The sequence below is a fragment of the Eulemur rufifrons genome, chromosome 2 (genome assembly GCF_041146395.1).
Source record: "Eulemur rufifrons isolate Redbay chromosome 2, OSU_ERuf_1, whole genome shotgun sequence".
NCBI lineage: Eukaryota > Metazoa > Chordata > Mammalia > Primates > Lemuridae > Eulemur > Eulemur rufifrons.
In genome coordinates, this window is record NC_090984.1 from 103,556,930 (window position 1) to 103,569,756 (window position 12,827).

General features: G+C 37.9%; 1 protein-coding gene across 2 annotated transcripts in view; it reads right to left on the reverse strand.

The window, feature by feature from the left end:
* The window catches only part of SPTLC2 (serine palmitoyltransferase long chain base subunit 2), a 92,422-nt gene that overhangs the window by 62,563 nt on the left and 17,032 nt on the right, over positions 1-12,827 (reverse strand). For both annotated transcript variants that reach the window (XM_069465168.1, XM_069465169.1), the window contains exon 2: positions 9,380-9,574. In XM_069465168.1, coding sequence (XP_069321269.1) covers positions 9,380-9,574 — 195 coding nt within the window. The remainder of the gene's footprint in view (positions 1-9,379; positions 9,575-12,827) is intronic.

A 12,827-nucleotide genomic window follows, 5' to 3' on the forward strand; every position in this document is an offset into this window, starting at 1 on the left:
AATTCCCTGTTTGCTTGAATGACCTACAATGACTTCAGTTACCTCCATTGAAACTTGATTATTTCAACAGCATATTCGCTATAGTTATTGTTGAGATGAAATATTTTAGTAAGTTATTAACTATATTTTATAGATTTAAAGAATAAAATTTAAATTATTTGTCCAAGTCACACAATTCAGTGATTTAGCCAAAACTGACACTCTAGCACTATTCCACGCCAGCACTATTAGTGATAGTGCTACCATGAATTCCAATAAGAATTCTCGGCCGGGCGTGGTGGCTCACGCCTGTAATCCTAGCACTCTGGGAGGCCAAGGTGGGCGGATCGTTTGAGCTCAGGAGTTCGAGACCAGCCTGAGCAAGAGCGAGACCCCATCTCTACTAAAAATAGAAAGAAATTATATGGACAGCTAAAAATATATATAGAAAAAATTAGCCGGGCATGGTGGTGCATGCCTGTAGTCCCAGCTACTCGGGAGGCTGAGACAGGAGGATCGCTTGAGTTCAGGAATTTGAGGTTGCTGTGAGCTAGGCTGACGCCAAGGCACTCACTCTAGCCTGGGCAACAGAGTGAGACTCTGTCTCAAAAAAAAAAGAATTCTCAATGTCAGTTCTAATTTAATAACTTTTACTTGTGTTAGAGTCTAGGGCATGAGTCTCAACATATCAGAGGACAAAATTTCTCTCAAACAGACATCTGAGGCAAACAATCACTGCTTTGTTATTGGGATAAAAAGCTCAGAAAATGTGCTCAGAAATGTCTCAGTGCCTTCTCAATGATTTAAGGTTCCACCCTTGACCTATGTGCCTAGTGCAAGGAAAAAACTGAGATAAGTAAACCAACTCTAGTCAGTACGTAGTCTTTAAACAACAAATTTATATCAGAATCACAAAATAGCTTTACTTCTATTCAAAACTTGGCTAAGTAAAGAAAAACAGGGTGCAAGAAATAAAAATCTACAAAATGACAGTATAAGGTGTTTAGACCTTCATACTCCTTTTCAAAACAACATTCTCACTAAGGCAACTGGACATCCATAGGCCCCCAAAATGACCCTTGAACTCACACGCCTTATAAAATAATTAACTTGAAACGAGCACAGACTTAAATGTAAAATATAAAACTATAAGATTCTTAGAAAGATCTTAACATAATACATTGCTGGTAGAAATGTAAAATGCACAGCCAATGTGGAAAAGTCTGGTGGGTTCTCAAAAAGGTAACCGTAAATTTTCCATATGACCCAGCAATTCCATTCCTAGGTATGTACCCAAAAGACATTCAAACAAGTATGTGTACATGAGTGTTCACAGCAGCACTGTTCACAACGGCCAAAAGGTGGCAATAAAATTTTGGCATATCCAAACAACGGAACAGTATTCAGTGATAAAAAGGAATGAAGTACTGTTATGCACTACAATGGTGGATAAACCTTGAAAACATTATGCTAGGTGAAGGAAGTTAGACACAGAAAGATACATACTACATGATCCCATTTATTTAAAATATCAAGAATAGTTAAAACCATAGAGACAGAGGTAGATTAGTAGCTGTCAGGAGATGGCAGAGAAAGAGTAATGGGTGACTTAATAGGTACGGGTTTCCTTTAGGAGTGATAAAATGTTTTGGAACTAAATAGAGGAGATGATTGCACAACATTGTAAATATAGTAAATAACACTGAATTGTACATTTTAAAATGGTTCATCTTATGTTGTGTGAATTTTACTACAATAAAACAAAAGCAAAAAATAAAATAAAACAAAAATAATTCTCTATTTGAAATTTCTTTATGAGGTAAGAAATAATTCAATCTAAAGTTTGATCTACCTGTACCTTTCCATAGTTACTAGAAAACAAAAAGAGTTCTATTATTTTCATTTACTCTGCCTTCCCTCCATATTAGAGGCACCAGGTTTAAAACATGCATAGTTTTAACTACTGGCACTAAGCGTGACAGCGCATGATATACAACACATAGTGCTGCCAAGGACACAGACAAGAATCTCACCCAGATACACGAGGCAAATGAGCAACAGCATAAGTGGGCCTAGTACCAACAAGAGTTCAACTAGGATTTGAATTTTCTATTCCCTGTCACCTGAATAATAGATAAGTGACAAAAACTTGATTTATGAAAAATACCATCCTTACTCACCAACAAAATAACACTTCAAATGCTGCATTCATCAGCAAAGAGAAAATGAAATACAAGAAAGTAAATAAAGGTTCTTAGAAAATACAACTTTTGGATAAATGAAATATGGATTATCAAATGAATAATGGTTTGGAGTAATGACATGTATAAATCCTCCATTCAATAAATTATCTTTCTCAATGAGAAAATTCAATTAATGAATATCTTATATTGAACGTTCCATCCAATTTAAAAACAAAAAAACTAAATAAAACAAAATCCTTGCCCATCAAAGGAGGTAAAAATTTAATGGAAACTAAATAAGCCCCACACACGGTAGGCACAGAGGAGTAAAACCTGAACATGGAATTAACCTGCAGTGTGAGAAACAGGCTATAATAAGAATGATCGCAAATCTCAAATTTCCCAAATGTCTCAAGATAAAACTCCAGAGTCTACTGAATAAAAGGACTACGGCCCCTAAGACAAAAGCAATATTCTCTGAAAAGCTGAGAGAGGGTGGTCATGCGTACACACACACGTCCACACAGAAAAATGGGTGTGTAAATGAATGAACTGGTTGGTGCCTGCTCTGTATTCAGACCAGTCTTTCAGCCCCATGAGATAGGGGAAGATGACCAGAATCCCCAGAGAAATGTGTTTTTGAATTCCAGAGCCAAGGGCCAGGGCTCCACATTCCTGAAGGCCAGTTTATTTCTTCCATGTAAAAACAGGTAATAAATGTAGGGAAGCAATTTCTTGGTGTGAATTAACAATTCCTACTACAATCTATATGTAACTTACCAATCATCATTCATACTATATACTTAAATTCTACTTCTTTAAAAATGCTATGACCAAATGTATGCCCTTTCTACTTTATTTTATTAGGTTGAATCATATGAAATTGTCATTTTAGTAGTTCAAAACTGGTCAAACATGGCAGTTTCATATGATTCGATGTAATATGTATGGATTAAAACACAATGAAAATAGAAAGATATATTCATGAGCTTGGGATAAGAAAAAAATGTTTTAAACATGGCACATAAAGTACTATTCATAAAGGAAGACTGATAAATTTGCTTACTTCAAAAAACTTCTGTTCATCAAAAGACCATACAGGCTGGGTGTGGTGGCTCATGCCTGTAATACTACCACTTTGGAAGGCTGAGGTGGGAAGATTGCTTGAGGACAGGAGTTCGAGATCAGTCTGGGCAACATAGTGGGACCTCATCTCTACAAAAAATAAAAAAATTAGCCAGGCGTGGTGGCATGCCTATAGTCCTGGCTACGCAGGAGGCTGAGGCAAGGGGATTGCTTTAGCCCCCGAGTTCGAGGTTGTAGTGAGCTATGGTCGCACCACTGCACTCCAGCATGGGCAACAGAGCAAGAACTTTCTCTAAAAAATAAATTAAATTTTAAAAGAGAGTGAAAAGACAAGCCACAAAATGGGAGAAGGTAGTTGCAAAATATCTTCTACAATACATAAAGATTTCCTATACTAAGAAAAAGACAGAAACCAAATAGGAAAACAGGCAAAAGAGATGAATAGGTACTTCATGAAATCAGCACTTCCAATGGTCACTAAACATTTAAAAAGGTGCTCAGCTACACTGGGCAGTAGAGAAATGCAAATCAAAACCACAATGAGATACTAGTACATATATACCAATCAAATTGGCAAAAATTTTAAGTTCTGACACTACTAAGTGTGGGTAAAGATGTAGAACAATAAGAATTCTCAACACAGCTGGTATAACTGGTACAATCACTTTGGAAAACAATTTAGCACTAGTAATGGAATTAAAGAGATGCATACTCTATAACCCAAGAATTCCAAGCCCGGAGAAACTCATAGTACATGCCCAGGAAATGTATATCTCAGACTGTTTACAGCAGCTTTATTAGTTACTGACAAAAAGTCTCAATGTTCATCAATATTAGAATGAATAAAGTATGATATACACACAAAGAGATATTATACAGCAATGAAAAATGGAGATCCACAAACATCTGAAGCCTGTTTGAGTAAACAAGGCACAAAAACATATATACAATGCAAATGCATTTATATGTAAAGTTCAAAAGCAGACTTAGCTAAATTTTATTCTTTACAGATGCACACACAGGTGATAGAACCATAAGGAAAAGTCAGGAGAATGTTTATCTCAGGGAAAAGGGAAAAGGTAAGATTGAGAAGGGGTACACCAGGCAGGGGGCGGGGGGTGGTTTCTGCAATGATGGCGACATGCTACTCCTGAGGTGGTGGTTTCATGGCTGCTTACTTATAAAAGCATTTATTATTATATTTCACATTTACTTTTTATTAATGTTTCTAGATGTGTGCTGCATATATGTGTATACTGGTTATACATAACAAACAAAAAGATTAAAAAATAATGGAAAGTGCAAAAAAATGGAAAGAATATGTCCCAATTAAATAAATCCCAAACTTTCTATATAGAAAAAAAAATATTTTCCATGACACACAGTTTATTCTGAAAGTTTTATGTCACAGAGTTTGTTGAGCTGCATGACTCTGGCAAAAACCTGTATCCAAATTTACTTAGCCTAACATCTGATCACAGGAAAACCTACTTTGTCTGATAGTGCTAAGACACTTACCTATCTGGAAAAGCTCAAGGTGCCTGAGGACTCTCAGCCATTGAAACTGAAGGCTACACAGCTGAAAGTCTTTGTCTTTAAAAACATTCTAATGGTGTTTGCTGGTACTATAGCACTGCTGAAAGATTTCAAGACATTTGACAGTAATAAACATAATATTGCATACCAAAGACAGGCCAGTGAAAAAAGTCCATAGTGTTTTGAATTTTTATTTGGGCAACATCTTTTCTACTAAAGAAGGAAATAACCTCATAAGGTCTAGAAGTAACTGAAACATGAAAAAATTGTTTCAAAACTTAAACTAAAAATTTAAAAATCCCAAATAATTGCCTCCTGAGGAAGTATGGAAATAGAGTTAACCTATGGTTAAGAGCATCATACAGCTAGAATTATTTATTTTATAAACCAACAATTCTGTCTTTACTTCTATTTAATGAAAAAAATAGGTGAAATAACCTATGAAAGGTTATGAGATTGTTGATTTGAAAACCTATGAACCATGGTTAATTAAGAGCTTTCCTTATTGTTTGTATAAGTCACACTACTGTCTGTTCTTTCCTGTTTTTAATGTTAAAGACAGGAAGCCACTTCCTTGCTGTTTCTATGCTGTCCTTAAAGGCATAAAATGAGATTTTAAGATTAAAGACACTTGTTTTCCCTACATATGAGTCATTTGTGTGTTTCTATGTGCATATGTGTATACACACACACCCCTGACCATAAATACTTCAAAATACTTTTCATTGTTACTATTATCACCACTCACGTTATGATCAGTATCTTAAACATTTACTGCGTGTCTAAAATGTGCAAAGCACGCATCTAGGCACTGGGATTTATATTCTGGAAGAGATCCTAAATGAGATAAATGTATAAAATATAAAGTTAGATAGTAAACAATACTAATGGAAACAAAAGCAAGCAAGGAAGGGAGATGTATAATGCTGGAGTCTTGCTTCAATTTAGCTCGGGTAGTCAGGTAGAATAGAGGACAAAAAGGAAGGTAGAGAACCGTTCATGGGACTATCTGGAGGAAAAGCTTTCCTGGCAGGACAAACAGCAAGTGCAATGGCAGTGAGGCAAGAGTGTGCTTGGCACGTTCAAAAACTAGCAAAGATGCCAGTGTTGCTGGAGCAGATAAGGAAGGGCCAAGCAGTAGGATATGGTGTCTGGGTGGTAATGAAGGTCGACGAGAAGTCATTGCATCTGGATTTGCTGATGGGCCACACGTGGTGTGTGACAGAAAGAAGAATCAAGGGTAACTCCAGGGTTTTTAGCCTAAGCAACTGGCAGAAGAGTTGTCATTCATGAAGATGGGGAAGACAGCTAGCTGGTTAGAAGGGATATTAGCTTAGTTTTACTGGTTAGAAAGAGTATCAGTTCAGTTTTAGATGTGTAAAGTTTGAGATGCCTGCCTATGTGGGAATGTCAAGTGGGCAGCTGGATATAAGGGTCTAGAGTTCAATGGGGAAGTCAGTGAGAGAGAGAAATTTGCAAGTTACGGCACACAGAAGGTACTGAAGTGTATTCAAAAGCAGATGAAGAGGACCCAGCAAAAGAGAATAAGAAAAAAAAAATAGCCAGAAAGGCAAAAGAAAAACAGGTAATTATAATGTCCTGGAAACCATGTGAATAAAACGCTTCTTGAAGAGCAAAAGTGATCAATCCCCAAGCTTAAAACACTAGGCAACTATACTACATTAATAGTTTCCTAAGATACTGCTAAAATGCCAACTACCAGAATAAGAAGTAAGCTACTTTTTCTTTTTTTGAGACAAAGTCTTCCTCAGTTGCCCACGCTGGAGTGCAGTGGTGCAATCACAGCTCACTGCAACCTCAAACTCCTGGGCTCAAGTGATCCTCCGGTCTTAGCCTCCGGAGTAGCTAGGACTACAGACACGCACCACCACATCTGGCTAATCTTTATATTTTTTGTAGAGACAGAGTCTCGCTATGTTGCCCAGGCTGGTCTCAAGCTCTTGGCCTCAAGCAATCCTTGTTCTTCCTCTCTCTTCGGCTTCCCAAAGTGCTAGGATTATAGGCATGAGCCATCGGGCCCGGCCGGCACGCTACATTTTGAAGGAGGTCAAAAATAAAATCCTTCTGAGAACGCTTTTCCTGGAGAATTTCAATTGATTTCTTTCTTTTGTATCTTAAAAATTAAACATATCAGGATATGGACATAAAATGTCCCTTCCCTGTATCCTATCCCTTCTGTATTTGAATATCTGATCACGAATAAGCTGTGGAGGTAAAATGTTAAAGTTTAGTAAGTGTATGGTAACTACCTACCATAATTTAGTAAATTATTAGCTTTCTAGCCATTTCCTATCTGGATATTAGACCATTTTTTATTAGTTCAAGCTTTTGCTGCATCTATCATATTCATGTTTCTAAACTACTAGCTTCACCTCACATAAAAAAATCTAGTGTAGAGTAAGAAAAACAACACTCTCATCCAGAACACCACTAATAACAGAGGATCAAGGTGTAAAGAATTCCAAGAATTTTATTTAATTTGTATAAAATATAGCAAACTCATCTTTATTAGTGTGACCGTATGATTCAGTTCTACCCAAAGCAACACATTGTATTTCCCTATAACAAGGAACTAACATAAACAGTTAAATTGGACTCTCTTTTGTAATGGAATGAGGAAGAAAATCAGGATGTGGTTATGGATATCACTCACTCAGTGAAATGAGGAAGCAGCAACATTGTATTTGCATTTTATGATCCCAAGCAGGAACTTTCCCTCACCTCTTTCAATTTAATACTTAATTTGCCTACCCCGTTCACATCTAATCCAGCATCAGCAAACAAACATGATCTATCATAAGGCTGAATGACCCTTCCTTTCCCCGTAAAAGCTGAATTTTTACAAGAAAATGGCAGAAGTTGGCTGTTTTAACTGCTAATGTTATCTATGTGAAATCCTACTGAAATGAATTTGAATAGTGCAACTCTCCTCTCCAACTGCAGAGGCAAATGTCTTCCTCTATTCCACATATTTCCTCCTCTTACTTCCTCCAAGAATTATTTCCTGATTAACCCTATGCTACTCAGATTATTCTGTTCACATCTTCATATAATTCAGGCACTATTTACTTGTACAATAGTTTTACAAAGGCACATAAGTTTGAAGTGTTTGTATTTCCTCAACAAAATTACAAACTACTTAAGAATAAAATCCATGTGTTCGAATTCTTTTACACAAAGTTAAGTATATACAGGCAGCCCCCAATACTTAGTCAATTTACCCTCTGGAAACATGAAACAAGTTCCAAAGATAACGTACTGTTTCACAAAGTAATTCAGATACATCTTCATCATTTCATTCATTCTATTCATTTGTTCATCACATTCTGAGTACCAGCTGTGCAAGTCCTATAGTCATTTCCCTGATAAAAACTGCCCCAGATTCCTCACTATCTACCAAACTTCTTCATTTGACTTTCAAAACACAATTTCTTAAATATCCACATTCCAAGTTCTCTCCAACATTCCTTGTGCCTTTGCTTACACTATCTCCTCAGCCAAGAAGCTCTTGTCTACACAGCACAATCAGCACTTCCCCCACCCCCAGTTTTACATGTCAATTGTTAAGTTTCTATGTTTCCACATTATGAGAGGTCTCTGTAGATAAAGAGTTTTTAGTTTGAATATATAAATAAAACTTTAGCTCCCATCAGTCACAACCGCCATCCACTCAGTCTAGTAGGAGGAGACAGGCCTGTGGACAGGTAACTGCAAGACTGTACAACACAGTAAGTGTACAGTAAGCTATAACTGACAGATGTACAAAATCAACAAATTGTGGATGCACTCTAGGTGGACACACTCAAGGGTAAAATAGAAGATGAATCAAAAAAAACTTAAAAACTTGTCTGGGCTTTCAAATAATGAAAATAAGATTGGCCTACTGTACTGAGGGGTTCTATTATTAAAAAAAAAATACCTTCTTAATGAAATTAACTTATAGGTGTTTCACAGCAATGAGTAGGATGGCCAACTTGTGGTGCTGGGGACTGGGATGGGGGTACAAGATGGTTGAGATGAGAGGGAAGTATGCCTGATCCTGAGTTCTCCTAGGAGCTGGACTTTTCAATCCATACATACACCAACTCGTTTTGTCTTCCTAGTAGTTGACAAGGTCCTTCCCTCTCTTGTGTTTTCATGAAGCACTCTTCCCCCTCCCACCACATGACCAAAACCCATTCCCTGAAGTTTCTTCTACAATCAGTGTTTACTGTCTCCTCTCTCAGTGGTGACCTTGCTGCTTCCACACCTGCCTCTTTCCTTTAAGGTACCACAAAAGTGAGAAGTATGACGGACAACAAAAAAAATCTAACGTATTAAGTCCTTCTCTAAACTGATGCATTCCCTAGGCTGGAGGACAACCTCTCCATATTTCACATGCCAATAACAAACAGGTTTGTTTTATTTTTAGTAAAATCAGGCACTCTTTACTCTAATTTTATTTATTTATTGAGAATAGGTAATACATATGTAAGGTGTAAAACTCCAGAGGCACTAAGGCGTACACAGAGAAAATACAGTGAAGTGAACTAAGTTCTCCTGCCCAGAGACATCAAAAATTCTTTAACAATTACCTTTTGTTCTTCTCTTTCTGTTGCATGGTGACACTTTTCAATTCTCCAATGTCTCAAGAAATCTCGAAGATATCCAAAGAGGGTGAGTACACCATACCCCACATATGTGAGCACAGCAACCAGCATTGGTGTTTCTTCAAAAGCTTCATTAAATGGTCTTTTATATAGTCCTCCATTTTGTGTAACATGATGGATCTAAAAGAGAAATTAGAAATGTTTATTGTAATCACATTAAGAAAAAGATTTCTACTCAAAATCTAACTCCTCACAGATTCACAGAATTATACCTTAAGAATTCTGTAAGTAATAGTCAAATGAAACACTAAGATCTAAGCAGGGCATACTTGTTTTCTTTTCTTTTCTTTTTTTTTTTGGAGATAGAGTCTCGCTCTGTTGCCCGGGCTAGAGTGCTGTGGTGTCAGCCTAGCTCACAGCAACCTCAAACTCCTGGGCTGAAGCAATCCTTCTGCCTCAGCCTCCCGAGTAGCTGGGACTACAAGCATGTGCCACCATGCCTGGCTAATTTTTTCTACATATTTTTAGCTGTCCAGATCATTTCTTTCTTTCTTTTTTTTTTTTTTTTTGAGACAGAGTCTTGCTCTGTTGCCCAGGTTAGAGTGAGTGCTGTGGCGTCAGCCTAATTCACAGCAACCTCAAACTCCTGGGCTTAAGCAATCCTGCTACCTCAGCCTCCCGAGTAGCTGGGACTACAGGCATGCACCACCAAGCCCCGCTAAATTTTTCTATATATATTTTTAGTTGGCCAGATAATTTCTTTCTATTTTTAGTAGAGATGGGGTCTCGCTCATTGCTCAGGCTGGTCTCGAACTCCTGAGCTCAAACGATCCACCCGCCTCGGCCTCCCAGAGTGATAGGATTACAGGTGTGAGCCACTGCGCCCGGCCAGATCATTTCTTTCTATTTTTTTTTTTTTTTTTAGTAGAGACGGGTCTCGCTCTTGATCAGGCTGGTCTCGAACTCCTGACCTCGAGCGATCCTCCCATCTCGGCCTCCCAGAGTGCTAGGATTATAGGCGTGAGCCACTGTGCCCGGCCTATTTTCAATAGAAATAATTTATATATTATATACTTCGGATGAACAGTTAAAAAAAAAAGATGAGAGTGAGAAGGACTGCCTAAAAACAATGCCTAACACTGATTTTTGATTTTGTGAAATAGATCCTAAAATGCTGTGATTGGAGAAAGCATAACTTCCTTTGTTCCAATAAAGAAAACAAAAAATATAAATCAGCAAAGAGAAAGCCTATCCTGAAAAATACTACATTAGCTTACAGAAGAAGTGTTCAAAAGTAAATTCAATTTTAGAATGTAAAATATTTGTCAGTGTTTCACTGCCACACATTCTCAAAGCCACCCAGCCATAGTACTCCAAATAATTATCAGTGCTAGGGCCCCATAGAACATGTGGTGCATGTTAGCCTTTCTTGGTAGTGATAATGCAAATAAATTATGCCAAAAAGTAAGATGTTTATATAAGTGTGATCCAGCACCATATAAAAGTAAAAAGAAAGTGAAACCTAACACAAGAGGAAAAACTGTTAGAATGACCAGTCACTGTCATGAGTTCATTCGGTCCCCTCTCATCTTGACCTAAGCATCCATTTCCAAACACTGTAAGATTATCCCTTGTTTTAACCTTTGGGATACTCGGTTTTTTGGTCTTTTTTGTTTTCTTTTTTTTTTTTTTGAGACAGAGTCTCACTGTGTCACCAGGACTAGAGTGCCGTGGCATCAGCATAGCTCACAGCAACCTCAAATTTAAGCGATGCTCCAGCCTCGGCCCTCCCACAGTGCTAGGATTATAGGCGTGAGCCACAAAGCCCAGCATGGGCTACTTGGATTTTAATATACAAAACCCAACCTACTTTACTTTTGATCTCATAGATTAAAACCTTTTATTTTTTGGTCAGTTTTAGTGGAAATCTTGTTTTACAAAAAAAGTCCACAATAGAAGGAGTTTGTGTGTTAACTTTAATCTTAACTTTGAACAACTGACTGCAGTGAGGAAGGTCAATCAAAATTTACTAGGACTGCAAGGTACAAATGATGATTGGAAATTAAAAAAAAATTACTAAGAGCATAATGTCAATTAAACATGATATCAGAGTTGTGAGAAGTCCCAAATAACTATAAGATCCTTGCTTGTCCACTCAGGCAACCCGATCAGAGATATAATATAAACCTGCGGTCCCCAACCCTCAGGCCACAGAGCTCCACCACCCACCCCACCCCTAAAAACATTGTCTTACATGAAATTTGTGGGGGTGGGGACAAAAGTGCACAGCAGGAGATGAGCAGTGAGCAGCCAGCCAAGCTTCACCTGTATTTACAGGCACTCCCCATTGCTCACGTCACTGTCTGATCCCTGGCCCCTCATCCCTGCATTCCTCACCACCGGCCCTGCCCCCCCCACTCCCCCCCCCCCCCCCCCCCCCCCGCTCCCCGTGCCATTTGTGGAAAAATTGTCTTCCATGAAATGGTTCCTGGTGCCAAAAAGTTGGGGACTGCTGATATAAACAAATGAAAATAAATTAATAAAAATTTCCATAATTATACAAAGTAATTGATATACATATCCAAGGGCTACAGATATTTTACCTTGGAAAGCTGCTTGAATGCTGCAAGTTGGAAGTTTGGAAATACATAGTTGTATTTGATAAAGGATAGGCACTGGTACTGATTCAATCTGATGGCCTAAAAAAGAAACTTCGGAAAACTATTTATAAAATTGGTTTAGGTCTTCATCAATCTCTTCACTAAAGGGGTAGAAGTTGGTGTCAATATTTAATACTAAAACTTTTACGTAGGGGTAAGGTTGTAATGTGTTTAGAAGAGAATAGCTAGAAATGAGCCACAATCTAAAGACAGAAAATTGTTTAAAAAGTTACAACATAATGAAATTATTAAGCTGGGCAAAGCAAAATGAAAAGCAGTTTAAAAGACAAGAAAAATAACAACCTGATCATCTCTTTAAAAAACCGTATCTGGGTCGGGCATAGTGGCTCACACCTGTAATCCTAGCACTCTGGGAGGCCATGGTGGGAGGATTGCTCGAGGTCAGGAGTTCGAGACTAGCCTGAGCAAAAGTGAGACCCCGTCTCTACTAAAAATAGAAAGAAACTATCTGGACAACTAAAAATATATATATAGAAAAAATTAGCCGGGCATGGTGGTGCATACCTGTAGTCCCAGCTACTCAGGAGGCTGAGGCAGGAGGATTGCTTAAGCCCAGGAGTTTGAGGTTGCTGTGAGCTAGGCTGAGGCCACGGCACTCTAGCCCGGGCAACAGAGCCAGACTCTGTCTCAAAAAAAAAAACAAAAAAAAAAAACCTGTATCTGAAGATATTTTGCCATAAAACAATGTGTTTAATACCAGTGCCAAACTTCCCTTAACCACGAAATTATTTAAACTATTTCCTTTCAATTGT